Source organism: Anser anser, assembly GCF_964211835.1.
Source record: "Anser anser genome assembly, chromosome: 23".
In the NCBI taxonomy this organism is placed as follows: domain Eukaryota; kingdom Metazoa; phylum Chordata; class Aves; order Anseriformes; family Anatidae; genus Anser; species Anser anser.
In genome coordinates this window covers 800,894-825,700 of record NC_139744.1, presented here as the reverse complement: position 1 = coordinate 825,700, position 24,807 = coordinate 800,894, and the positions used below count along the sequence as shown (strand labels likewise).

The following is a 24,807-nucleotide window of genomic DNA, read 5'->3' as shown; positions in this document are numbered from 1 at the left end:
GGGGGCCCCCATCGCTGCCCGGGCCGGACGGGTGCAGCCCCCCCCGACCCCCCTCTGGGTGTGGGGGCTCTGCCCCGGGGCTGGGACAGGCCCGTGCCCGGTCGAGCCCCGCAGCGACCGGGAGCTGCCCCAGGCTCTGCCCGGCCCCGTCCCGGGGAGAGAGCAGCTGCCAGAGCCCCGATTTCACCGGATTTCACCCCAAAAGCTGCTGGGGGGGTTCCCGGGGAGCTGCGGGGCGGGGTGGGCGATGCCGGGGCCGGTGGCTCCGCGCCGAGCCCGCCCCTCCCGGGGCCGCCCGCACGTGGCGCTGCCGGCCCGGCACTTCCGCCCCGCACCGGGAAGCGGCGGCCCCGCCCGGTCCCGGTCCCGGTCCCGGTCCCTGCTCCCCCCCCCAAGCCCTGCCCCCCCCCCGGACCCCCCCCTCCCGCGGCGCGGCCCCCACGTGGCCGCCCCCTCCCCCCCCCCCCGCACCGCCGCTGCCGCCGCCGGGGCGCCCTTCTGCGGCGCCGCCCAATCAGCGCGCGCGCCGCCGGAAGCCCCGCCCCCTCTTTTCCTCCCCGCCGCCCGCCAATGGCCGGCCCCTTGCCCGAACGAACCAATCGCGACGCGCGCCGCCGGCGGGCGCCAGCCAATGAGCGGCGCGGCGCGGGGCGGCGGGCAGCGCCTGGTATCCCTCCGCCGCCCGCCCCGCTCGGTGTGCGCGCGCGCGCCCGCCCCGCTCGCGCGGCCCTTTTCTCCCTCCGCCGCCGCCGCCCGCAGCAGCCGGAGCCGCGCCGCCGCCGCCGCCGCCCCCGCCCCGCCGCCCCCCCGAGGCCCCGCGCGGGACCCCCCCCCCCCCCTTCCCCCAGCCCCCGGCCGCCGCCCGGGGCAGGCTCCTCTCGCTCCCCGTCCGCCGGCCCCCGCCCCGCCCTGCCCCGTCCCGCCGGTGCCGGAGCCGCCACGCCGCCGCCATGGAGCTCATCACCATCCTGGAGAAGACCGTGTCGCCGGGTAGGGCGGCGGCGGTGGGGCCGGGCGGGGCGGCGGCCGCGGGGCCTCGGGCGGCGGTAGCGGCGGCGGCGGGGCCGGGCGGGGCGGGGGCGGCGGCGGCGGCGGCGGGGCCCGAGGGGGGGAGGGGGCCGGGCCGGGGCCGGGGGGCTCGGAGCGGAGCGGGCCGGGATGGGCCGGGCCGGGCCGGGGCCGCCGCTCGGGCCCGCGGTGTCCGCCCGCGGGCAGGGCCGGGCCGTGCCGGGCCCGGTGCGGCCGCCGCGTGACGCCCGCTTCCCCCCGCAGACCGCTCGGAGCTGGAGGCGGCGCAGAAGTTCCTGGAGCAGGCGGCGATCGAGAACCTGGTGAGCGCGGGGCCCCCGGGGCCGCCCGGCCCGGCCCTGCCCGGCCCTGCCAGGCCGCGCCGCCATCGCGGCGGCCCCGCTCCCCCCCCCCCCCCCCCCCCCCTCGCTCCGCGCCCGCTCCGCGCCCGGCCAATGGCGGCGCCCCCCCCCCGCTGCCCGCGGCCAATGGCGGCGCCGCGCCGGGGAGCGGCCGGGCCATGTGCGGCCATCGCCGCCCGCCGGGCCCGGGGCGGGGGGGAACGGGGCGGAGGGGGGGGGGGGCTCGTGGGGCGGGGGGAGGAAAATGGGGGGGGGGGGGAAGCGGGCACCGCACGTGCGGCACCGGCGGGACCCGCTCGGTCTGGGCGCTGCAGGCCTCGGCCCCGCGAGGCCCTGTTCCCCGGGGGCACCGGGAGCCGCGGGCGTGGGGCAGCGCCCGCCCGGAGCAGCACCGGCCCCAGGCCCCGTTCCGTGTGCTGCCGGTGGTGCAGCCCAGGGCCCCCTGCAGCCCCGCGGGGTGCCCCCGGCTCTGTGCTTCGGGCCCCGGGCCTGAACGTCCCCCCCTCAGGGCCCGGCTGCCTCCCCCCACTCCCACCCCCGCCCCCCTGTCCTGTCCCCCAGCCCCCCGCTGTGCAGCCCCCGCCCAGCCCGCAGGGGAGCCACAGGGGGCTCCTCGCCCGCCCCCCGGGCCCCTCACCCCCCCCCCCCCCCATCCTGGGCTCCTCACCAGCGCTTCCGCGGCCGCGGAAGGGCTCCTGTGGGTCTCAGGCCTGAAAGACTTCCTTTTTTAGCAAGATCTGTTCCTGAAGCTTCGTGAGGATAATTGGAGAGGGAAACCCAAGGACCCTCCAGCTCCTAGGGCGTTAGGACTGATTCCTTCCCAAAGGCAGCAGCGCTCCCATCTCGTCTTTTGAACAGCTCCCCGCTTTTAATCCGTTATCCCAAAGCCAGATGTAAAACGGGAGCATTTCTGATGGACGGGAGGCGTTGTGGTGGTGCGGGGCGCTCGGGGGGGGTTGCCTGGAGCAGGGACGTTTCAGAGCAGTTCCCCTGCCTCGCGCTCGCCGGCCGCAGTTGCCCCACGTGTTTCTCTTTCCCAATTCTGCATTTCAAACCTTGGGAGCACTGCGCAGCCCAACAACGGTTCGGTGAGGAGGAGCACTTGATCGCTCAAAAAGTGAAGTCCAAGATAGTGGAGTTACTCTTTTTCTGTTGAGCTTTCGGAAGTTAAGCTAAATCTTAAAAGGAGCTATTTTTGGTGCCCTGAAACCTTCCCGTGTGCCGTACGCCCCGTTACACGGACCTGGCGATGCGTTGGGTGTAGCTGCCTGTTAAACGCTCTCAGGAAAGCCACGTCCCTGCCTGGCACGAAGTGGTTTTGAGACCTGCGCGGCTGTCTCCAGCCTTTCCCAGAAGGTTTCCTTAGCAGGCAAAGGCTTCACACGGCCAGCGGGACGCAGAGGTTTCAGTGCTGAGGCTTCAGGTTGGGTGCTTGCCTCGAAGCAAGGCAGCGAGCGGCTCCTCGCCGCGTTTGACACCCACCCAGGGGACACAAACCTCGGCTGGAGACCCGGGTCGTTCTTTAAAGGAATACTTCAGGCAGGCCCTGGTGTGGAAGGTGGCGGCCCCTCGGGTGAGCCGACGACACCCAGCGAAGTCGGGGCCTGTTCACGCCTCCTCCCAGCGGCTCTGCTCAGCAGCTGGGCTCCTAACCCCGGGCGGGCGGGGGGCTCGTGGCCGGGGGGGGGGGGGGGTGCTGGGCGCTTGGGCTGGGTCTCAGCGCCCTCCTCCTCCCTCTCCTCCTCCTCCTCCTCCTCACAGCCGACCTTCCTGGTGGAACTGTCCAGAGTGCTGGCCAACCCCGGCAACAGCCAGGTGGCGCGGGTGGCGGCCGGGCTGCAGATCAAGAACTCCCTCACCTCCAAGGACCCCGACATCAAGGCCCAGTACCAGCAGCGGTGGCTCGCCATCGACGCCAATGCCCGCAGAGAGGTCAAGAACTATGTGAGTCCCGCATCTCCCTTCTGTTCTGTTCTGTTTTTCTGGTTTTGGCCCATTGGTTTCTCCTGGGGGGGGGGCCCAGTGATGAAGGTCTTCTCCATCATTTTCCCCCCTAAGTCTCCCGCTTGCTGGCTGCTCCCCCTCCCGAGACCAGTAACTTGACTTCGCTTTGGTGCTCCGTTGCTTACAGCCGGTGTAACCTGTAGAAGCGTTAGGGGGAAAACCAAAGAGGTGTGAGGCTGCTGCTTTTCACATTGTCGCATGGAAATGTTTTTACAGAGGGGGTCCGAACAGTCGGGTGTGATGGCTGGAGCTGGTGGGCACAGCTTCCCCGCTCTGTGGGTTCCGCTGGGTTGGTTTTGTTTTCTCTTCTTACACCTGAGCAGCTTCCTCAGCTGTTTTCCAGTCCCTCGTGAACACCTTTGAGGCGCTCCATGTGTGTGAGCGCACACGTGCGCACAGGGCCTGGCAGATTTTACATCTCAGAGGAAGGTAGCCATAAACAGGCAGGTTCCACGTGGGGAACGGGGAATGGTTAAACCTTGGCCCAGGTGAGGGATCTGCCCGAGGACCCCTGGGCTCTGCACGCGTGGTGGCTGAGCTCTCCTGCAGGAGCACAGTTGTGCCTGGGTGTGCGCAGCGCTCCGTGTCGTTGACGCAAGTTGGCTCTGCGCTTCAGCTAATTGTTCTTGTCTTAACAGGCAGCTTTGAGTCAGTATCTCGCAGAATGAGGTTGGGTCGCTGATTACATGGCCTGTTATTTACGTTGATGATAGGATCGTGGCGTATCCCGTCACCAGGAGCTGTCATATTGCCGCGTATTAAAGCTACCAAAGCCGCTTCATTGCTGCGTTTATGTCAAACTAAAGCAAAGTCCTTATGTCTTATCGTGCTGTCACGTTTGGTGCTTCCCCTTAACAGTTCCCCTCAATTGGCCCTTTCCTCAGCTGTGAGGATTGCCGTTACTTCCACCGCCGTGTGGAGGAGCTGAGTGACCAATTAGTGCGCGTTGATTAGGCGGCAGGGAGTTGGCAGGGCCTGGTCCTCGTCCCGTGGTGAGGCTGTGTGGTCTTCGGTGCCAGCCAGTGCTCTCAGCCCAGAGCCTTGGTCCAGGGCTGGGGTGGGGATGGGGAAGAGTTGTAGAGTCTGGGAGAAACTCAAGAACACGAGGAATGGGGTGTTTGTTGGGCGGGTTTGTGGGAGGCCGAGGTGTGCCACCAGAAATCTGACACAAATCCGTGCCCCTCCCTCCTTTGGGTTTCCCTAACAGTTACTGAGGTGTACAGAAAAGTTACTCTTCTGATCGACTGCAAGCAAAAAGAAATAAAACTTAGTCGTACTGAGGTCATCTTGGCGTCAGCGGTGTTTCGGGTGGATTTTAAAGCACGTTAGCTTAGCTTTTGTCAGGCCGCTCCGCGGTGCGAGCGGGGAGGGACGTTCGGTGAGTCACCGGCGCGCACGGCGGTGTGCGGCGCCGCGCATGGGATGCGGAGGATGTGGTGGCAGCGTGCGCGATCGCACAGCTGTAGCACACTTCCTGCAAGGGGTAGCCCTGGCCAAGTTCATCTCAAACGGCGCTTGGCTGTGGTCAGGGGCCTGTTTTTGCAGAGGGAGAAATGAGACGAGCGAGCCGCTTTACCGAGGAAGGGGCGCAGCGGTAATAGCACCCGGGGAGGACCCGGCTGCGGCGCCCATCGCCCTGGGTGCTGACCCGAGTGCTTGTGCTGATCTCTTCCCGCAGGTCCTGCAGACGCTGGGCACGGAGACGTACCGGCCCAGCTCCGCCTCGCAGTGCGTGGCCGGCATTGCCTGCGCCGAGATCCCCATGAGCCAGTGGCCCGAGCTCATTCCCCAGTTGGTGGCTAACGTAACAAACCAGCACAGCACAGAGCACATGAAAGAGTCCACGCTGGAGGCCATCGGATACATCTGCCAGGATATTGTGAGTATGTTTGAAGTGTGCCGAGCTGCCCTAACCTCTCCCAGCACATCTTCTCTTCCAGGCTTCCATTCGTTACACCTCTCCCCAGTAAGCTGCGCGGCCTCCTCTCGGCTGGCTGTTCGTGCTTGTCCCGAGGATCTCTCAGCGAACAATGACAGGCAGTAAACAGGCAGGAATGGTGTCTGAAAGAGCTGACCTGCTTTCACAGCGGAAATCCAGGTCACCTTTCGTAAGGTGCAGGCTGAAGTCTGTGTCGCTGTGGTCGTGAGGTGGGGAGGGGTGCTGCCAGAAAACTTCAGCCTGTGGCTGGTTAGGTAAAGTGCTTCAGATGAGCAGCGAGCGCTCGGTTCCTTTGGGCGTTAGCTCCATCTTACACGAGGAATCTCTTTTTTGATAACAAAGGAGCACAGGCAAGAATACCTTGCTCTTTGGGGCACCGTCTACAGAAGGTCTCGAGGTTTTATGAGCGTAGTTTGCAGTATCACGACGTGTCGTCAGGTATCGGCTCTGAACTGCTGGCAAAGCCCCTGCATGCTGCCAGACCTACCGCTGAAAAACAAAATGGGCTGCTGCGGTGCGGTGCCACTGAAAGCGTTTGAGAATGCAGATCAGCACATTGCTTGTTGAACTTTGGCGTGGGGAGGCAGAACGAGAGATCTTCTGTTCGGTGCTTCTGTCAGGCTGCAGGGGACTGGTTTACTCGTGAGCAGGTTTGGTTGCAGATGTTCCCGTGCCTCTCCTTTGCTGACTGCCGCTGCCCCAGGCAGGCTGCCCGCAGGCAGAAGGACGCAGCGTGGGCATCGCAGCCGCCTCGGGGGCAGGCGGGGAGCTCCGGGGCGCGTGGTGTCTGCAGCAGGTGCCCCTCTCGTGGAGGACAGGGAAAAGGGGGTGAGGGAGGCGCTCTCGGGCAAGGTGAGGAGCAGTAAAAGATGACCACGGATGGGTAGTGACAGAAACAGGCGGAGTAGGGAATAGGGAAGGAGCAGTGGGAGTCAGATTTTGAAAGCTGCCTGAAAAGGTGCGTGCTTGTCAGCATGCTGAACGAGCAGCTTGTGCTGACCGATGCCACACAAAACAATGAGAAGACAGCAAAGTGCAGGGGGACAGGCTTAGGGTGGAGGTCGGTTGCTTCTCGGAGGCTGAATGAAATAAATCAGGAAATGTAGGAGCTCACGGGAGGGCTGCAGGTCCAGCACGATCTGTTAGGAGATCCTGCTGGACTCGAGTGCAGGTTAGTTGGTTGTTTGGGTGGTACCTATTGTTAGCCTTAGGATTTTTGGAGACCCTGGTTTACTGATTGGGTATTTTGTAGCCAGGATCTCTGCACTACGTTTGTGTCAGTCGCATCGTGACACTGTACATGATCCCCCTAGTTTGGGAATCTACAGCTGGATAAATTCGGATATAACAATTAACACAAGTCTTGTAGTCAATTTACAATGAAGAAAAACTAATCTTTGGTCTGTGTTCACAACTTGAATATTGAAGCCTTGAATGCTGAACAGGTAGCTCTCCTTGCTGCTGACCCATGCTGTATGTTTTCATCCTATGTCTAAAGAAGACTGACAGCTTTACCGATAACAGTATCACAACTGCTGTCGTAGAGCTCTGCCCAGCATGTAATGGGACTGGAAAAAAGTCAGCATCCTTGACTTGCTAATTGGAGTAGTAGCCTGGAGCTTGTTGGCCCATAATTTGAAACAGTGGAGTTTGACTTAAATACCTGGAATCTCCATCCTCAGTTCAGTCGTCTTTTCTGTATCAGAAGCTGTGAAGATGTGCAGGTGCACGCATCTCCTGTATTTGTGTTCTGGTGCTCCCAGTGAACAAAAGATTTCTTGGCCTTAACGTCTTAACAATTTCTGCTTGTAGATTTTGCGATCAAACTTTGATGATACTTTAAAATACAGAGAAAGTTGTTCAGCTGGCAAGTAACTTTATCAACACCTCTTCTAGGACCCAGAGCAACTTCAGGACAAATCCAATGAGATCCTGACAGCTATCATCCAGGGAATGAGAAAGGAAGAGCCCAGCAACAATGTGAAGCTAGCAGCTACTAATGCACTCCTGAACTCTTTGGAATTCACCAAAGCAAATTTTGACAAAGAGGTAAGGGGGACAATAATAGCGATTCTTGGCCTAAAATGCAAGGACTGAATCCACGGTCTATGATGAGAAATCATGCACCACGCTGAGTTTTGATGCATAACTCTACAACAGCTGAGACTTGGATTCGTTTCCTTAAATCCAGGGTGTTCTTGTTGTAGTGCAGAAACACCGTGGAAGTCTTCAGAGAGGTTCATCAATGGAAAGGAGGCGGCATTGACTTTTTTAGGATAAATTTGAACTGACCTTAGAGCTTAGCCTATTAGATGCTCTGCTTCCTAATCAAACTCTAGTCTGTAATACTGCTGTAAGCGTCCAAGCTTGGATCAGCACTTTCTTTCAAGTGGTGTGGCAGCAATCCAGATTTAACTTTGCCTCTGGAAATGGCTGGGGGAGGAAGGCCTGTAAGAGCCTTCAAAACAGGGGCATCTATTGGGTGTTTGGTTTTTTTTTTTTTTTTAATTTCCCTTTTTTGGATAAAGTATGTTCTCTAGGTCCCTACCAGGGGGAGTATGGAGAAGATCATATATTGAACCTTCAGCTTAGAAGGTCTTTTAATGAAAACTTTTCATAGGCAACTATTCATCAGGTGTTGATGGGGATCAACTGGAGTCCTTCAAAATTTGAGATGCAGGTGCAGAGTGTTCCTGTTGGGCTTCAGGGCTGTAAATAGCCTGGGCCTCTAAGTCTGTTCCTTCCTACTAAAATGCAAAACCATCCAGGTACTGCCCCAAGAAATTTTTGTCCTGACTGAGTTTTGAGCTTTCTTGAAGCAATTGCTGAAGTAGTTGATGAAACAGTAAGCTTTTTTTGTTTTGTTTTGCTGTCTCAGAATATGTAGTATCTTCAGTTCTGCCTTATCTTTCTATTTTGGACAGCTTACTAAGCATCTTTTAAAGTGGATTGGGATTCCGCTTTGAGAAAGAAATTAATCAAAATACTGCAGTGAATAGTAACCTGCACCATTCCTTGATGTTTAGAAGTGTTCTCTGAGTGCTTGTACTAGCTCTGACCCAAAATACATTCGCCATAGGAAGGCTTGCAATGACTTCAGTGCATTTGTAATACAGTTCTAATGTTCTTTTATTTCTTCTTCAGTCTGAAAGGCACTTTATTATGCAAGTAGTCTGTGAAGCAACACAATGTCCAGACACAAGGGTGAGTGAAAATGATACAATGCGAAGGTGGGTGGAAAAAAAGTGCCCTGATCTGCCCCTGTTCCTTTCTTGGGCAGATGACTAGAATCTCTGGCATCATAATAAACAATTTAAAAGTGTTACATAAAATAAACAACAGTCTATTAAGAGACTGGTGCACGTGTAAATTCTCAAACACAGTGAATTTTATGCTTAAAAATAGTAAACTACCAAGAGGATTTAAGTTGCTCATGGTGAAAAACCTTACTAGGCATGGAGTAAACTAAATCAGTACAAGGCCTGGGAGTAAACCAAATCAGTACAAGGCCTGGGTTGTTAGCCTGTGGTAGTAGGCTACAGCTATGCTTGTTGATCAGAGCGCTCAGGGAAATGTCACATCTTTGATCCATTTTGTACTCTGGCAGGTACGAGTGGCTGCCTTACAGAATTTGGTGAAGATAATGTCCCTTTATTATCAGTATATGGAGACATATATGGGTCCTGCTCTTTTTGCTGTGAGTACTCAGGTTTCTTATATGTAATTGATCTCTGCTTGTACTTCCTTGTCTTCTTAATCTGAGAGGAAAAGTTTTCTTACGGTCTTAATTTGTTTTTCTTTCTTTGGATGTAGTTCTGTCTTTGAGTGCATGCTGTGACTACTTCTCTCCTAGCAAAATCCATAAAGCCAACGTTGGGTGCCTCAGACTTGAGGCTCCCAAGTGTTAGGACAGTGCAGGCTGCTTGATTTGCTCTGCAGCCCTCACCAGGTGCTGGTGACTGACAAACTTGTGAGTGATGAGTTTGTCTTCAGGAACAGTAACTCAAACGTGGCACATAATTTCAGACAATCTAGAATCTTTTACCACTTGGCCCAAAATTGGGGAGCATATTTGAGGAGAAATAACATGCTAAAACATTCTGTTTTCCCTTCCTTTCTTTTGTGTTTCTAAAGATAACTATTGAAGCAATGAAAAGCGACATAGATGAGGTGGCTCTACAGGGGATAGAGTTCTGGTCCAACGTCTGCGATGAGGAGATGGACCTCGCTATAGAGGCATCAGAGGTGAGCTTGGAAATGACCACTGAAAAATGGCAAGTGCCTGTGAGCATCTGTATGGGAATGTTTTTAAACCACATCGGAAGTGCTCCTGTTCTTCAAAACTTCTGCTGCTGTAGGAGAGCCAACCTGAGCCCCTCGTGTGACAGTTCTGGGTCTGTGATGAGACACCATGCACCACTCTGATGCTGCGTGATGCATGTCTGATACAGAAGCTGAGACCTGGGGCTGCATGAAGCCCACAAGGCTTGTTGGCTCTGCGGGTATCGGGTGTGCTGCAGACAGCAGCAGTGTGGTGGTACCCAGCTTAGCTGTTAGCTGCTAGCTTGGGTGTTGGCAGCTGCCTTAATCAGGGCTCAGCTATGACTGATTTATTCTGCCGTTCAAGGTAAACGTGAAGCTTGTAGCTAAGGTTGCACAGAAGCCACCATTAGTAATATCTTTGAGCTGTTGCTTCATTAAGTTAGCATCTTGAATTGCTGAAATATGTTCCATGTTGAAGGGAGAGTGTTTCTCGAATTACCTGCTGTGTGTGAGGCCTGGTAGCGTCTGTGCTGTGCTGATGTGTAGGATTTCTAGGGTCTGTTAGAGGCACGGGCAACTTAGTCCTATCCTGGTGTGCAGAAAGACTGATCACGTTCTATATAATACATTATTCATGAGTTAAGTTTAAAATTATGGTATGCAATAAAACTAATCATTATCCTTTACAATGGATGGGCTGGAGATGAATTTGGGGTATTGTTCTGCATGCAGATGCTGTTTGCATAAATTAGTTGCAAAGATCAATAACAAACTTTGAAGAGCTCTAGATGAATCATATCCATCTTTAAAAGTAGCTAAATATATATTTTGTGTTGCCTGCCCAAAATAGCAAGGATAAAAGGACAGTAAGCATGTAGGTTTAGTCTGTATGCAGCAAGGCCTCTTGCTTTTCCTACTTGGGGTCACTTGTTAATTATACGTAACTGCAAACTGAAAATATTTATATTTGTACCATGCGAGGAGGGACACAATACATGTATGGAATGGCAAATTGAACTTGCTTATTTGAATATTTAACTGGGCTTGGTGCAGAGTGTCCTTGAGGTTCCTGTGTGTTATGGTAACTTAGTTTGTGTTGGGAAGGAGAGGAAAGCATGCAGAAGGGAATCCCTATCTACTGCAGTTCATAACTCAGACTTCATGCCTATATAGCCACTGAGAACCATTTTATAACCTTCTTTCTAGGCAGCAGAGCAAGGAAGGCCTCCGGAGCACACTAGCAAATTTTACGCTAAGGGAGCGCTACAGTATTTGGTCCCAATTCTAACACAGACATTAACAAAACAGGTGAGTTGCAAAATGCCTGCTGCATGTGAAAGTGGTCATCGCTCGCTTGCATAACTGACTTCTTGACAGGCTTGGTCCAAAAGGTGCTTTAGGTCCCCTCGGGCAGTTTATAACCGTGTGCTTGCCCTGAGCACCTGTAGCAGCAGCCCTTGGTCCGTGATGAGGCATTGTGCACCACCCTGACATAATGACGCATCGTTCTTTAGGGCTGAGACTTTGACACTGCATGGACTGTCGCTTTTATGCTGAATCCCATTAAGACACATCTGTATTTATGATTTCTGAAGAGGTTTTATAGTTACCTGTATTCCTCGTGAAATGTTTGTGAAATTAAAGCCAATACAGAGTCTGAGCAGCATTTGAGATCCAATTTCTGGAATTCCTGAGCTTTACATGCTCAGCTGTGAGGTCCATGTTTATTTAGTAGCTATTAAGCGCTTCACAGGGACTTGTTTGGACTCTGTTTCACAGTCTAATAAAAATTAATGGAATCACTTGCTACAGCAGGTCTAATTATAAAATAAAACTGTTAATTAAGCTATACAGGATGGAGTTCATTTACTTACTGTGATGAACTGGGAAAGTGGTTGGTGCTCCTAGTGAAACCAGAGAATTGTTTCCCTGTTCTTGTATTGCTGTCCGCTTGGGTGCGGAGAGTTAAATTGCAGGAGGTTCTGAAGTGATTGTTAAACCAGGGAAGATAAAACAGATAATAGAATCACAGGTACACAGCTTCAAAGGAACTTGGCTGAGCTAACAGCTGGGGGGAAGAAGCTATTTAACTGACTGCATCTAGGTACAGTGGCCACTCTGCAAGGCAATGGCATGGATCAAAAAACAAAACCACAAAATCTCCACCTAGAGGAGAGAGAAGCGGTTTGGAAGATGTGTGAGGCTGCTGTAGGCCTGTCAGTAAGGAGCTAGGAGTCTTACACCGAGATGGAAAGGTACCGATGGTGCAAGGAACTCAGGCTGTTTCTCTAGCACTTCCAGACCTGAATGAACACCTGGCCACAGGGCGGTGTTGCAGCAATGCCAACGGGGTGCCACTGCCTTGGAGTGGTAAGAGAGATTTTCTCCCAGAGTGACAGGGTGCTCTTCTCCTCCTAGGATGAAAACGATGACGACGATGACTGGAACCCCTGTAAAGCAGCAGGAGTCTGCCTCATGCTCCTGGCGACCTGCTGCGAAGATGACATTGTTCCTCATGTGCTGCCATTTATTAAAGAACACATTAAAAATCCAGATTGGCGATACAGAGATGCAGCTGTGATGGCTTTTGGGTGTATTTTGGAAGGACCAGAGCCTAACCAGCTCAAACCACTAGTTATACAGGTAAGATTATCTGTGTTTCTTGGAGGCTTGTAAAACAGAAAACTTGGATTTATGTGGAGGACACATGCTTTGCATGTTGCTCTTCTGAGGAGAAGCAGAAGGATGTCTGCTTTTCCTCATTACCATAGGTAATACGTTAAAATTAGAAACAGTGGCCAGTTCGTGTTTCCCTATATTGCATATGATCACACCTTTCTCTTGGCTGGAATTGTGTTTTAGGCAATGCCAACTTTAATAGAACTAATGAAGGACCCCAGCGTTGTGGTTCGAGACACAACAGCATGGACCGTGGGCAGGATCTGTGAGATGCTTCCCGAAGCTGCCATCAATGACATTTACCTCGCTCCACTGCTGCAGTGTCTGATTGAGGGCCTGAGTGCTGAGCCCCGAGTGGCCTCCAATGTGTGTTGGGTAAGGCAGTCCCTTCGCTGTTTGGTGTGTGATAAGTTTCTATTTAAAAAAAAAAAGGCGAGGGGAGCACAGCTCATACACATATATATATACACACACACATATATATGTGCTCACACGCTTAAATGGGCTTCAGAGGTGATTCATGACTTGGTCGTCCAGCAAGCACAGCTGTTAACTGTAAGTTATCTCAAGTCTGTTTAAGAAATAAGTAGTTAATATTAGCAATTTTCTCCTTTAAAACTAAGCGTAAAGTTACCTTAAGTTTGAAGATGCTGTGGAAGCTGTTCTTGATAGCAGGTGTGATGGGTGCTTAGAGTAGGCATGCTAGGATTTTTTTTTCTTGGGGGTAGCTGGATTCCCTGCTTAATCGTGAGGGAGACACAAGATACCTTGTTTCCCGTTACCTAAGCCCGCTTCTGAAGTGGCTTCAAAACTAATTCGAGGAGCATGAATTTTTTTGTTCCCTTACAGAGCTGCAATCCCTCGGGTTGGCTTGCTAACGTCAGCTGTATCGTCTTGATGAATGTGTACTACCACGTAGCATATCTGATCTTTCACTATAAAGAGGATGTGTCCCTTACTGCCTTTTAACAGAGCTGCTAAATAGGAGTTCAGCTAGAGATGAGTATTTGCACGTCAAAACAAGTTCTAGAAATGACAAGATTCATTCTGTCAGTATTCTAGAGATTTGAAGGCTTCTAGTCAGCGTGGAAGCTTCTCCCTGATCTGCTGATCCTGGCAAAAGTCCATGTAGCTGTGGCTTTTGTCTTCTGAAGATGATGACTAGTATGCGTCTTTAGATTGAAGTGAAAATGAGGAGGCTTTCAGCTTTTTTAATCCACGTGTCTCAGAGCTCAGAGTTGTTCTGCAGTTGGGAATTTGAGCAGCCTTGTCTAAACCACGATTTTAACTTGCAATGGTAATGCCAGGCAGTGGGTAGAGTCTGTTAATAGCCTGTGTAGTTCAGGCAGTCTGCCTTTATTCAGTTGTTGGGACCAGCAGCACTCTGCAGATGTGTCTGTGGCAGCGCGACTGCCTCGCACGGTGATGCTTACGTTGAGTCTTAGAAACCTTCGTCACTCTTGCACCAAAGTTCAGTGCACTAAACCGTTACCAGCTCGTGGAGGGAACTGTTAATCCTGCACCTGGTTGTTTTGTTAGCACGAGAACTGTTGGGATATGTGTTTCTGGACTTGCAAGAGTAAACTCACTTAAATAACAGAAATGGTTGTTCTGTGTTTCAGGCCTTTACTAGTCTTGCTGAAGCTGCCTATGAAGCTGCAGATGTAGCTGATGATCAGGAAGAACCAGCAACCTACTGCTTATCCTCTTCATTTGAGCTTATAGTTCAGAAACTTCTGGAGACCACAGATAGGTAACATTAACCCAGCTGGCTTAAGCTCTACAAAGATGCTTTTTTTTTTTTTAAGTAAACCAAAACTTTAGGCTGTTGGTCGTCTTTCTCTTGCAGCTTAGAACTGAATGATGTTTTATTAGATGGGGCTTTTTGACTTCATGTGAAATACAGAACACGCTTCCAGAGGAAGAACACCGTTAATAGAGAACAATTTCTCAGAGTTTTGCCCATACCTGCTTCTAGTAAGCCTGGGCTTTCCCCCAAGAGTGCCTATTCCATGTTTTCATTTGAAGTTGTGGACCACAGTGTAATACTGTGCAGATCTTTGTACAGTATTTGTAAGACTCTTAAAGGTTGGCTAGAAGGCCATTGAATAATAAGGATCGCAGCAAGACATAACTAGTTTACTGTGACTGTTCTGTGCCGTGGTTGTTGCTGCCTTGTTAAATCCATTTACGTTAGCACCAGGTACTCCCAGAAGAGTTGAGGGCTTAGTTAGGCTTGATACTGTCCTTCTCCCAACGAAGCTGAAATATAGACGAGGCAAAATATTTTCTCAGTTCTGCAGAGGCAAAAATAAGGGTAGTGAAGTTGTATTCTGCCTTCAAGGTAGTATAAAGAATCTTGACAGCTCTGCAGTTCAATTCTTGGATCAGTTCAATCCTCAGTTGAAGACTTTTGCTGCAGGATAACTTCTTAAATGGTGTCCCTGTCTGAACAATTCAAAGTCTAAACTCTCTCCTGTCTCGTTCTCTTCCAACCAGAAGTGTAGTGTCTCGCTCAAGGCTCTGAATTCCGTCTTAGCATAGATCTGTCTTTGTTTCAAGCTTAACACCCTCATTGATGTCTCAGAGGGATGTCAGAGAGGTAAAATGTATGCCTCTCACCTCTTGAGACCATTTCTTCCCAGGCAGGGTAACAGCACACTGGAAGATGTGGGTTTGAAGCGTTTTCTGCTCCTGAGCTTGCTATCTGTGACTGAAGATATTGGAAGTCATTAATAGCAAATGAAAAAAATGGTCCAAAAATGGCTTCAGAAATTTCATTTACTTACAAGTCTTGGAATACAGAAATATGATTTGCTTCAGCTTGTCACAACACTAGAATTTAGCTGTTACCAATTTACTAAAAAAAAAAAGTCTGTTTCTAAGCAAGCCTGAGCACTGGGAGCTGCAAATACATTCCTTCTGTTACAGGCCTGATGGACACCAGAATAACTTGAGGAGCTCTGCGTATGAAGCTCTGATGGAAATAGTGAAAAATAGTGCCAAGGACTGTTACCCTGCTGTCCAAAAGACAACTTTGGTCATTATGGAACGACTTCAGCAAGTTCTGCAGATGGAGGTAGGTGAACGTGATGTTTAAACCCCTGTTGTTTGGCTTCATCTGGAATAGAAAAATGAGTGTTGTTGCTGAGTGTATATATCATGGTATAACATGTCCTTGGTTTTTATAGATAGTAGATATATTAAGCTCAAAAACAGCACCTCTCATCTTAAATTTTGAAGAAACAAATATTTAAAATTGATTCTCTGCAACTTGAAGTGCTGTCAAAATCTGCTGGATTTTCATGGACTGTGAAGAAGGCGTTCTATATGTGGGGTTTGTTCTTTTTCAGTCTCATATCCAGAGCACTTCAGACAGAATCCAGTTCAATGATCTTCAGTCTCTTCTCTGTGCTACTCTCCAGGTAAGTTCCTGTTTCCTGCTTTGCGGTTTTGGGAAGAGGTGGTTTAAGGGGTGTCCCTGTGCCCCCAGGGATGCAGACTTAGCTCCGGTGTTGATCTCTGAATGGGGAGCTCCCACCTGTGGGAGGTGGTGCAGGGTTCAGAACGCTTCACCCCTTGTAGCAGAGCGCAACTCACAAAGTTGAAAATAACTTTTTTTTTTAAATAAAGTACCTTGTATGTGGCATGTTAAGAACTGTATGTATGTTCAGATTGGCTCTTATATTGGCTATGGACTGAACAACTGCTCTGGTTGGCACAGGCAAAAAAAAATCTCCGTAACAGCTTTAATTTGTTCATCTGCCTCTTGTGGCTGGTGTTCTTATTTAAAACGGCACTAATTAAAATGCACTAAGTGTCCTTGAAATTAAACATCTGGTAATGAACAGCCCACGTGACTTGGAGCACTAGCACATTTCAGTTCCTTGCCTGTTCTTACGAAGTCTGCTGAAAACAGCCACCTCTTTTTCTAAAACCGCTCTGGACATTGATCAGACCATCCACATGAGATACGGGGTGTTTGATACCGAAGCCTTCCTGTTTGCGCTGCAGGAAGAGCGGTGCTGTGCTGTCATGCCCAGCTTATTAAAAGTTACAAGGTGCTGCTTTAGAACTGTATAATAGACGTGGATTCAGCATCAGCACAGCTCTATGCGGCTCACAGAAGAAAGGATTTTCTCCTGGAGATGTAGCTGAGTAGCATGTAATCTGAAATAAAAGCAGAGTTCCGCATCTCTCTCTGCTCAGATTTATTCCTTTGTTCTGTTTTGTTACCCACTCTCTGGAGTTTCTTTCATTTCTGTTAGCTGAGGAGACCGAGCCTTTTCCTCACCTGCGGGTGAAAACCTGCCATGGGTTTTCATGGCCATGCCTGCCATGGCCATGGGTTTTAGCTTCCATCCTCTTAAGTGAGGTTATAAAATCTCCTGGGCATTGTCTTCAATTTGGTTTGAGAAATTTTGACTTACTCCTTCTAATTCAAGACTGTAGCATTAGCTGATATTTTGGTCCTCTCTGATTCTTAGGGTAATTTCTCAAATAAAAGGTAGATGGAAACCATCTGTCCTAGTGGTGGGATTTAGTGGGGAGACCTCGGTCACTGAGGTCTTTCAGGACACCTCTGTTCCCTTCTGGAAACTGGTACAGATAGCACACGTGGAATTAAGCTGCTAGTTTTAATTTGCAGACGCAGCTTTCTTCGTTATCACAAAATCTGAGCTTTAAGTATTTACAGTAGCTGCAGCAGATACTTAATTCCATTAAGTAAAAATTAGCAGGAGAATTTTTTCAGTGTTACTTAGTAAAGCGTGCCATTTTGTTGCATGGTATTTCCAGCAGGAGAGAGAAACCATTAAATCAAGACCTATTATTTGAACAGTCAAACTCAATCTCTCTGGAGTGACGCAGTTTAAAGAATCAGACGTCGAATAATTATTTTCCTGTGCAGGTTAAAGGATCAATCCTTTTCATAGGAAGTGCAATTATATTGTAAATAAGGATAAGTCACAATTGTGTTCTGTAGTCTGTACGCCGAAAGGGACGGTCAGGGCTGTACAGTGGGAGCAGAGGAGAAGCTCAGGTATTTACCCGGGGAGCCTCCTGCTCGCTGTGACGTGCTGCCGTGCTCCCCAGGCTGCTCTCCTGCTGTGCTGGGCTGCCTCTGCTCCCTTCAGAAATCAGTTTTGCTTTTCAGATGCCTCAGTGCTAAACATGTTCATGTAAACTAATGCATTTTGCATTGTTTCTATGTTAATTTATTCTCTGCTTATCCCAGATAGGAGAGGTTTGACTGCAGTTAGCAGTAGACAAGCTTGCATCTCAGTTTAACAGGCATTATCTCTGCAGTTGAATTCTTTGGTGCAGAAGCAAAGCTTCCATGCAGCCTCTAATTGGCAATACGAGATTGTCACGTTGCTGTGATGGAAAAAGGGCTTTTTTTTGTAGGGCCAAATTTGGGCTGGTCACGTTTAATGCCAGCTTACAAAAGGAAGGCCTGGAGAACAGCCTATGCAGCAGGAAAGGTAAATTCGGCTTGTTCTGTAGCTGGGAAATGGAGTGCAGCCGAAATGAATGGGACTTTGTGCTCGCACTGACAAAGCATATTTCTGCAGCGGTGGAGTTCAAACAGCAGCCTTGCTTTTAGCAGCCCAGTGTGGTCCTGAGTGTTCAGAGGCAGCACAGATGTGGAGGCATAATTCAGCCCAGCACGTGCAGAAGCAGTTACAGTCTCTTTCCCCTTTCCTGCCTAGAACGTCCTCCGGAAGGTTCAGCACCAGGATGCGCTGCAAATCTCGGACGTGGTGATGGCATCGCTGCTGAGGATGTTCCAGAGCACGGCCGGCTCGGGGGGCGTGCAGGAGGACGCCCTGATGGCAGTCAGCACCCTGGTGGAAGGTCGGTGCCGTGCTGCGGAGCTGGGGGTGCTGGGGGGAGCGGGACTGGGGCAGAGCCCGAGCGCTTCCTTCTCTTTTTGACTATCTGGCAAAAAAACAGCATTGGTTCCTGCCTTGCTTGAGGTACGGTTTTGACCGCACAGCTCACCACATCTGTCACTGAAGCCCTGAGACTGCCTGATTATGCTAGACTGTGTTTCTTGAATGAATAGCTCGTTTTCCGTTAATAACGTAGTTACAATGCAAATTTTGCCAGGAAAAAGAGCTAGCGCTACCCTGTGCAGTGCTGAGCACAATGGGAACCTGCTGGCTTCGTGCTGCTGCAGCACCGGCTGAACGTTATCTTAATGATTCATACTTGCCTGCTGCCTGAGACCCGTTGCTGTTTTGGGATGTTTTGTCAATGGCTGATTTATAGTCATTGTTCTTATTTAAAAGAAATCACACCGGCAAAGAGCAGCGTTAGAGCGAGTCAGGATTTGTGAAGTTAAATAAAATTTGGGTTGTGGCAGTCCAGGCAGTTGGAGCTTCGGGGTTCGTGTTCAGAAGCTGGTGTCTGGAGCTCCAGGAGCAGTGCTGCCGAACGCTCCGTCCGTGGCTGTGGGAGTTGAGGAGCTGCTGACAGCCTGTGTGTAACCTCGGTGCCCTCTGCTGCCACGGGTAAAAGCCCCGCGTGGTTCGGACACGGGTCTTCAGAGAGCATGGCTCGGGAAGAGGTTCCTTTGGATCTTCCTGAGGCTGTAACTGTGACTGGGTTGTTCAGGGCCTCTTCAGGTGACCAGATGCATTTCCAGCAGCAGTACGTGCCCATTGCTCCAAGAACACAGGACAGCTTGTAAACACAGCCGTTAGTTTGGGCTTTTTGGAGCAGCCCCTTCCAACATTTCAGAGAGCAGGTCTGTGACCTCGGCGGGTGCCCCACTGCAGAGGACAGCTTTATGACTGCTCCTGGGTTTGTCTGAGGAAGCTGGGAAGTGAATGGGCAAGTCAAGGGGGAGGATTGAAGCTAGGCAGCAAGCAGAAATGGAAAGCTGTCCCCGTGAGACAAAGGCCTTTTCCCTTTGGATAGATGTTTGCACGGGCGACCTTAGTAATGCAAGTGTCCTGGGGAAGGCGGGAGTTGGAGAAGAACAGACATAGCATAAAGGAAGTCTTTCACTTCAAATATTTAATATCTCCTAAACACAAACACACTGGGGAATGCTCGAACTGCACAGCCGTGAGGTGAAGAGGTTGAGCAGCCGTTTCCAAAGGGAGGATGTTCCGGCTGCGTGGCAGTAAAGCAGAGTGACAAGGCTCCGTTTTCAGCTGGTGCGGAGCTGGGCAGTGGTGCTCCTGCTGCACTGAACCCAACGTGCAGAGCCCTGCCTGAAGCGTGCTGCTGCGTCTGCCGTGCTCGGTCAGGGAGCGCCCGGCATCGTTTCTTAGCGCGGGGCGGAATGGGTTGTTTATCTTCAAAAGCCTGCGAGGAGTTGGGCTCTGAATCATTTTAGTCCCGACGGATGTATTTCACCAGTGCTCAATTTTTGTCTAACATCTAGTGGAGAATTGATTTGCTGTGCTTCAGTGGAAAATACAGGTACTGGTTTGGGGTAGAACATGTTGAGTTTCTGTTTTTGGTGAGTTCCGTCATATACGTAGTGGGCTGGGAATTTTTTCTGACAAGAATATTTTCCATGCACAGTCTTAGGTGGAGAGTTTCTGAAGTACATGGACGCCTTCAAACCGTTCCTTGGCATCGGACTGAAGAACTACGCAGAGTACCAGGTGGGTCAAACCAGGCCGCCCTGTGCTCGCAACCTCTGAATTTCTCACCTGCTCTCAGGTGCTGAGTTCAGCGCGTGTGCATCTGTAAAACACCACAGCTTTTGGTGATGAAACAAAAATTGGAGCCCCATAGATTTTTCTGTAATTACTGTCTGCATGCGCAAACTTAGACACTCTTCTACTTAATTCAGCAGAAGGCCTTAATTGGCTTTACACCTGGGTTTTCCCAGTGGCTGCATATTAGTTGGCCTTGATGAGGAGAGAGGTTGCTACTGGCTGTGAATTTCCATTAGAAGGTCAAGTCACGGTTCTTGCTGTGGGGCAGATATTTAGGCTCTGCGTTTGGTAGTGGTGGTTCAGAACAAGTACCTGTCCCTTTGCTGGCACCTGGACCCCTTGCCTCCCCTGTTGGTTAGGTGTGGTCAGCTTTCAGGGCTTTATGTAAGTGGTAACGGCAGCTGCTGAGCCCCTGCTTTATGCGAGGGTCGTTCCTGTCAGTGACTTCAGTGGTTGCAGACTTTCACCACTACTTAGCGCTTGAATCAGCTGAAGCTGTACAGATAGAGTGTGGAAGACTGACTCACTGGGTGGGTGTTTGACTCGCTGTTCTATTTGCAGGTTTGTCTGGCTGCAGTGGGCCTGGTTGGTGACTTATGCAGAGCCCTGCAATCCAACATCCTGCCTTTTTGTGACGAGGTTATGCAGCTGCTCTTGGAGAACTTGGGGGTGAGTGTTTACCTTCTCATTAGCTGGTTAGTAACAGTTGGCTTGCACATTGAGAGGAAAAGTGGGAGGTGGGAGAAGCAGAAGTGTTAGGCATGCTCTGAAGATCCCGTGTTTGACAACTATGTCGCTTAGTGTTTGAATTGAATCCAAATTTATTGAGGATAAGGATTTACGTTTCAAGTAAATGTCTTAATTTATTAGCTCCTCCCCTCTTAGAGAAGTGCAGCTGAATGTGATGGTGCTGAAATCTCTTTCAGAATGAAAACGTTCATAGGTCTGTGAAGCCACAGATTCTTTCAGTGTTTGGTGATATTGCCCTTGCTATTGGAGGAGAATTTAAGAAGTACCTGGACGTTGTACTGAATACCCTCCAGCAGGCTTCCCAAGCACAGGTTGATAAGGTAAGCCAACAGTGTGCTCTGCAGTTCGTTAAAATCATAAACGAGTAAGGGCTGTGCACACTTTATCAAGGGCACTGCTCATATATGCTCTCTTGCTGCCTTTTTAGTCTGACTATGATATGGTGGATTACCTGAATGAGTTGCGGGAGGGCTGCCTGGAAGCTTACACTGGCATCATTCAAGGATTGAAAGGAGACCAAGAAAATGTGCATCGTGAGTACTCTGTCCTGGTGTGGTCTTTCTGTGGCTGAAATGACAGGGAAATAGGAAGAGCTCTGTTTGGATAAGCTGTTTCACGGTAGTTGTCACATCCACAGGCACATTCTTGTTAATTCACTTCTGTGTGGGAGGGAATGCTCGCTGTCATGAGCAGGGAATGGGCTCAGAAACACCACAGCGGAGGGCTCTTCCTCTGGCATGCGTTGTTCTTTGTGTATCAGAGTGGTTTTGGGGTCGAATTTTGGCTGTCTGGGAGTATGCTGGAAGCCCTTCTGAAAGGCAGACCGTTAAACGTGAGCTGTGTTTCACCCTGTAATGAAGCTGTTCTCTTTCAGCGGATGTGATGCTGGTGCAGCCCAGAGTAGAATTTATTCTGTCTTACATTGACCATATTGCTGGAGATGAGGATCATACAGACGGAGTAGTGGCGTGTGCTGCTGGACTGATAGGGTGAGCATCCCGATCCCGTCTGAAAACTTACAGCCCGCTCATTAGATAGAAGTCTCTGTGCAGCAGCCTTAGTGTTTAAAGCTGCATTTTCGTGACTGTCTGAAGCATTTGATGTCAGTTTGGGATTTTTTTCAGTCGAGCATCAAAAATTTAGCTGAACTTGTCAAGTGGGTAACACAGGTGAGGTCCTTAACTGGCAGGGTAAAAAAACTGTAGGTACGAGAGAAAGTTGTTGAAGTTACTGTAACATGCAGATCTGGGATTTTTCAAGGGTGATCTGGGTTTAAAAGCCAAAAACCCAAACCTTCAATTGCTTGGATATGGAAGATCTCAGGCCAGGGCATCTTAATCTTTTCTGGGGAATTTAGGTGGAGAGCTGATGGAAACATTGGGGAGATCAGTCTTTGGACAGGAGATTGAATGTCTCCAGTTAGTCACAATTCCAGAAAACTGTTCAGCTCTCCTACTGCTGAAATTAGTGACCATATGCAGCATTTTAAAAAGGACATTAGCTGTGAGTCAGATTTCTTTTAGCTAGGAAGAACTGATCGGAGCGGTACTGGCACATCTGTTTGTGGCACTCAGCCTCAAAGCCTCTCTTGCTTCTGCAGGGATTTGTGTACAGCATTTGGAAAAGATGTACTGAAATTAGTAGAAGCTAGACCCATGATACATGAACTGCTAACTGAAGGAAGAAGATCCAAGACGAACAAAACAAAAACCCTTGCTACCTGGGCGACTAAAGAACTGAGAAAACTGAAGAATCAAGCTTGGTAAGGGATTACACCCACCTCCTTTTCATGTTGCATAATTATGAAATTGGCTGAACTCCTGAGTCTGAAAGAGATGCTACACAAAAGCCTTGTTCTATGTAGAAGGTTGTTTTTAATTTATTGTTCTGTAAACAAGCCCCATCTGTGGTCTTGTATATCAGAACAAATACAAACAGGAAAACAGAGTGAACTGCGTGACTTTGACAAGACCAGGTGCAGACTTGAGGGCTTCTTGCATTGTGAAATGCTTTGTCCTTACCGGGCTGGGACAATCCTGAACTACTCCAATGCAGCAGAGTTGAAGTCCGTTTACTCTGCAGTCCTCCTGAAGCACCTTGTAAAAGGAGCAGGTTGTTGAGGGGCAGGACAGTGTCTGCATTTGGGAGAATAAGCCTGCTACAGCTTTCTCACCCTACTTTGAGAATTTTGATAATATCCCCGTTATTTCTCTTTTCTTTCTGTGGAGTCGACTTTTTCCACTCGCTGCTAGTGTCTCGTATCGCCTGGCCGTGGGATCTTGCGTGTGGCTTTTTTGACCAGCCCTTTCTGCTTGCAGATCTGTTACCATTGGGATGACACCTGAGACCCCCACTGGAAATCTCCAATCTTTTGAAAAAACCCGGAAGTGAGGAGTGTGCACGGATGCTGAATGTTTGGGAATGAGAGGATGAGTGAGTGAGGCTTGGAACACACCACATTGAAAATCCCGCCACAGCAACAGCAGCGGCGCTGTTAGCGAGCTGAGCACTGACTTGCGTCGGCAGCCTGGCCTCGGCCACCTTCGGGAAGAGGGGACGACCGGCTCCTGCTGGGGAACGGGCAGCCTCTTCCGACAGACCCGGGCTGGCGTCCCTGGAGCGGCCGGTCTGGAAGAGGAAGCAGGGCTCAGCCGGGGCGCGCTCTGCCCGAGGTCGGCTCTGGCTGCTGGGAGAGATGGAGCCCGGGCCTCCAGCCGCCCGCGGCAACCTTGGCCACACGCGATGCTGTCGGTGCACGGGATAAAAGGAGGGGTGAAGGATTTTCAGTCTAAGAGTGAGTGTGTGTGAATGAGGCGGTATCCACATTCTCAACTTCAAGTCATTGCAGTTTATCTTTTCCCAAAAAAGGGTTAGCTGTTGCATTTCATAAACTAACCGAAGTTCAGTCTACTGATGCAGCATAAGAGATGTAAAAAAGAAAAGAGGAAAAAAAGGAAAGTCGCTCTTTAGGGCTTTTTATTTTAGGGAAACACTGACGAATGTTCAGAGCTCCCGTTCTGAGTGACGCTTTTCATGATCTCGTTTCATCAAAGCGCCTTTCCTTCCTTAATATTGTTCAACTGTGAATGTAGAAATGGGGGAAAAAAAAAAAGAAAAAAAATTAAAAAAAAAAAAGCAAACTCTTGCGTTAGAGGGTATAGAAGTAAATTGTCAAACAAGATTTCAGGCTTACAAACAAAAATATAAGCGTTAAGTGCTCCGAATTGGCAGTGAGAACGCAAAGGGAAAGATCTCTCCTGACTTGTACTGTAGCAGCCCGAACACCCACAAAAATTGTGCCAAAGAGTTGAAAAACAAAATAAAACTTCAGGTAATATTTTGGATTGCAAAATGAGGATAAATTCAATGTTCAAACAAAATCTGATAAAATGCCATTTGGAAACTGCTTGGCCTTTTGTGCTCTTTATTTGATCAAATCTAATGTGGTATTGGTCTCTTGCTGCACTTCAAAAACAAAAAAAAGGAAAAAAGAAATTTATATAAAATATATATATACTGACTTGAGCTTACACAAGACGGCACTTGTAAAAGGTTATATTTTTCCACTGCAGTTGAAGATTAATAAAATGGTGTCAAACATTCCCCAAAACTTCCTTTTTGTATTCTTGGTCTTTCCAGTAAAAGGGGAACCCATTAACAATTTTTTAATAGAGTAGTAACAGTCTGATGGGCAACTCTGAAATGAATTGGCTGCTTACTACTTCCCTAATCATGCGATGTCTTACTTTCACATGAAGGATCAGAATCTCGTTTCTTCTTAAATGAGACTTTTGCTTTTGAGGAATAGTCCCTTGCTTATCCTAGATTGTCAGCAATAAGCCAAGAAAAACGGAGGAGGTGCAGGGCTTCAGACTATTTTTCATTTCATTTTTCTTAATGCAGCTGTTGATACTACCAGCATTTGAATCTGCAGTTTAACGTGGACATTTTTAAAAGCTGCTTGTGGGAGGGAGAGTAGAAAACCTTAGCCAGTATTTTGTTTGTTTCCTTTTGCTTTGTTTCTTTTTTTTTTTCCAGGAAGCAGGTGGCAATCTGCTTTATTCCCCAACTTCCTTTTCCCAGTCTGATCCTTGGACCCGCTGTAATGGAGTCCACTTTTGTT

At 50.0% G+C, this 24,807-nt stretch overlaps 1 protein-coding gene across 2 annotated transcripts; it reads left to right on the top strand.

Moving 5' to 3' along the window:
- Positions 1-832: 832 nt before the first annotated feature.
- On the top strand, positions 833-24,090 carry KPNB1 (karyopherin subunit beta 1; the record flags this gene model as incomplete). Of its 2 annotated transcripts, XM_083808911.1 has the most annotated exons (22): positions 833-990; positions 1,273-1,331; positions 3,132-3,314; positions 5,053-5,253; positions 7,210-7,362; positions 8,458-8,517; positions 8,921-9,010; positions 9,448-9,558; positions 10,783-10,884; positions 11,995-12,219; positions 12,439-12,630; positions 13,878-14,008; positions 15,187-15,334; positions 15,609-15,680; positions 17,967-18,111; positions 19,795-19,877; positions 20,496-20,603; positions 20,861-21,004; positions 21,112-21,217; positions 21,559-21,673; positions 22,285-22,446; positions 23,003-24,090. In XM_083808911.1, coding segments are annotated over exons 1-22 (2,631 nt in total). In that variant the 5' UTR covers positions 833-950. The 2 variants fall into 2 exon arrangements, with proteins under 2 accessions (XP_083665037.1, XP_083665036.1); XM_083808910.1 differs by lacking the exon at positions 23,003-24,090 and having other exon boundaries at positions 22,285-22,450.
- Positions 24,091-24,807: the final 717 nt, after the last annotated feature.